At 32.9% G+C, this 2,480-nt stretch overlaps 1 protein-coding gene across 1 annotated transcript; it reads right to left on the bottom strand.

Moving 5' to 3' along the window:
- Positions 897 to 1,625, bottom strand: LOC104732883. Its single transcript, XM_010452479.2, has one exon. It carries the CDS (start codon positions 1,529 to 1,531, stop codon positions 1,130 to 1,132), a length of 402 nt encoding a protein of 133 aa, XP_010450781.1. The 5' UTR covers positions 1,532 to 1,625; the 3' UTR covers positions 897 to 1,129.

A 2,480-nucleotide genomic window follows, 5' to 3' on the forward strand; every position in this document is an offset into this window, starting at 1 on the left:
CACAAACGTGTACACACAAAGAGAGGATGATTAATTGTCTCGATCGTGGAATCACATCTTTTTCACCGAGTGTCACACTGTACGCCTTGGTGAGCTAAGCGGTCCGTCACAAGTAGGGAACTAGATGAAATTGGCCAAAAAAATGCTTAATTTGTGGTGCAACGAGAATTTTCCATGCATGAGCTATTAGAGCTGTACAAGTTGGGCCAAACTCTACTTCGTCAACCATTTCCCGTGCTAGCCTATAATCTGATTTAACGGATTATTTTCCCGATTTGGTATAGTGCCATACCAACCGATCTAGCTTGAAAGACTTACTAACTGCCAAACTCTGAATAATCTGAATATCCTCCGGTTCTTAAAATACCTGAAGGATAGGCAAATGTCATTCCTTAGTGACCGGATTGAATTGATTAACCATTAAGTTTGGTTCCAATAACCTACCCCTACCATTCGTTGATTAACCATTCCTCAGGTATCCAAGGATCTCCCAACCAAACGATGAAGAATGCGGCTTTGGCTATTAAAGTGTGCTTGTTCCTAAAATACCTGCCCTTCAACACTCGGACCAATATGGAATTTAGATATTGAATTAAACGCTGATACTGCTAAGCTAGCATCGCATTGTTATTTTCTACTTCTTATTTTTACATACAAATTCAATATATCAAGAACTTGCATTACAAACTATAACGCATCTCTCTTTCTCTCTGGAGCCGTTACCTTTCACCATAGTTTATAGTTCAAAAAGCATGGTTGACTGTTTTATTCAGAAAACTTGTATAAATATATATAATTTACAAAGATTATTGTGCCAACGGTATTTCGTGGGACGTAAACGGTAATTCCAAACAATGGAAAACAGTCATTTAAATCACAACTTTTTAAGTCACAAGGCAATTATGATGTCCTATAGATAACACCGAAACTTTTTGATACAGTAAACATATTACATATAATCTCTAACAAGAAATAATGAACATTATAATTATAAAAAAAAACAACAAACACTATATATTCTTACATATAATACAATATATATATATATGGATAATTTTATACATTACTAATTTATAGTATTGATGGGATCATAGAATTACATAAGGTTTTCTAAAAAAAAAAAAATATATTAATTCCACTTATACTCTAATTTAGGCATTTCTTTGCCATGTGTGAAATAGATTCCATCTTCTCTAGTATCCCAGAAGTTCTTTTTAGAATGAATTATGATACCACCACCTGCATATGCCTCAAACTCTGCATGAAACTTGTAATGAGGTCCTTGCCATAAGTAACAATCAAATGATGTTATCAGAAAACTTTCATAGAAACTAAAATCGTAGGTTTCTCCGGTACGCAAGAAATGGAAGCCTAGATCGTCGTCGGCTGATAAACAATGAATCTTCAAGATGTTGTTTCGACCAAGGGAACTCTTGAAGAATACGGTGCTTTTCTTCGGCCATTTAAATTTTGCGTCACTCAATCCTACACACAATCCAAGAAAGAGCAGAAAACACAAGAGACGATTCATTGTGTGACTTTTTGAATTGGCCTTCTTTATATACTTCTTTAGAATTTAGAAGTAATATGTATATAAGAAAGAGTGACAATGTTCTTTTTATACAAGTGTGTTACATGGTTATTCATTAAGTTTTGGTCCTTCGTATCCATTAGATCTTAGATCGATAGAGAGAGAGAGAGGTAGGTACGTAGGTAGGTAGATAGGTAGGTACAACTTACAAGCCAAGGAGTGTTGCAGAGACTATCTCAGGAGTACGGTTAAGCATGACGTGGATAATATCAGGCTTCTGTAAAAAGCTACTCATGTTTTTGTGTGGATCTTCTTCTCTGAAGCTGAGAAAATGTTATTTCTCTATAGCTTTTGACTTTATAAACGTCAAATAAAGAATATAAACACGTAAATGGTGGAAATGAAACACTTGAAACTGTTTTCTTACCACAATCAAGTGGATATATATATATATATATATATATATAATAATTAAATTTGTTGTTTATAATTATCCTGTATGAATTTTAACTAATTCTATATATTTTTCTTTTGGAATTTTTTTACATTAATTAATGTTCAATATTTTTTGTTTAGAGAATCTAGGAAACTCATAAATTAATAAATTCAATTTGCATAGTTTGTTAAGAATAAAATACATTCAAGTACGCAACAAGATCCAAATTAATTTTATCGATGATTAGTCAAAGTTTATAAATTGTTAAGAATAAAATATATTCAACAACCTGTCAGAGTTTATGATTTGTTAAGAATAAAAGATATTCAACAACCAGTCAGAGTCTTTCAATAGAAACTTTACCGGATTTTTTAACAGAAGTAAGGAGGAATGGAGAGGAACGCAAAGAGTCCTCCATGCAGCTTCTGTTTTAGACTTGGTTTTGTGTTCTCCATGTATGATCACAGTTTGTGTTTGTCCACCGATTTACATTATTGTAAGATAATAATGACA

This window comes from Camelina sativa, chromosome 12 (assembly GCF_000633955.1).
Source record: "Camelina sativa cultivar DH55 chromosome 12, Cs, whole genome shotgun sequence".
Classification (NCBI taxonomy): Eukaryota; Viridiplantae; Streptophyta; class Magnoliopsida; order Brassicales; family Brassicaceae; genus Camelina; species Camelina sativa.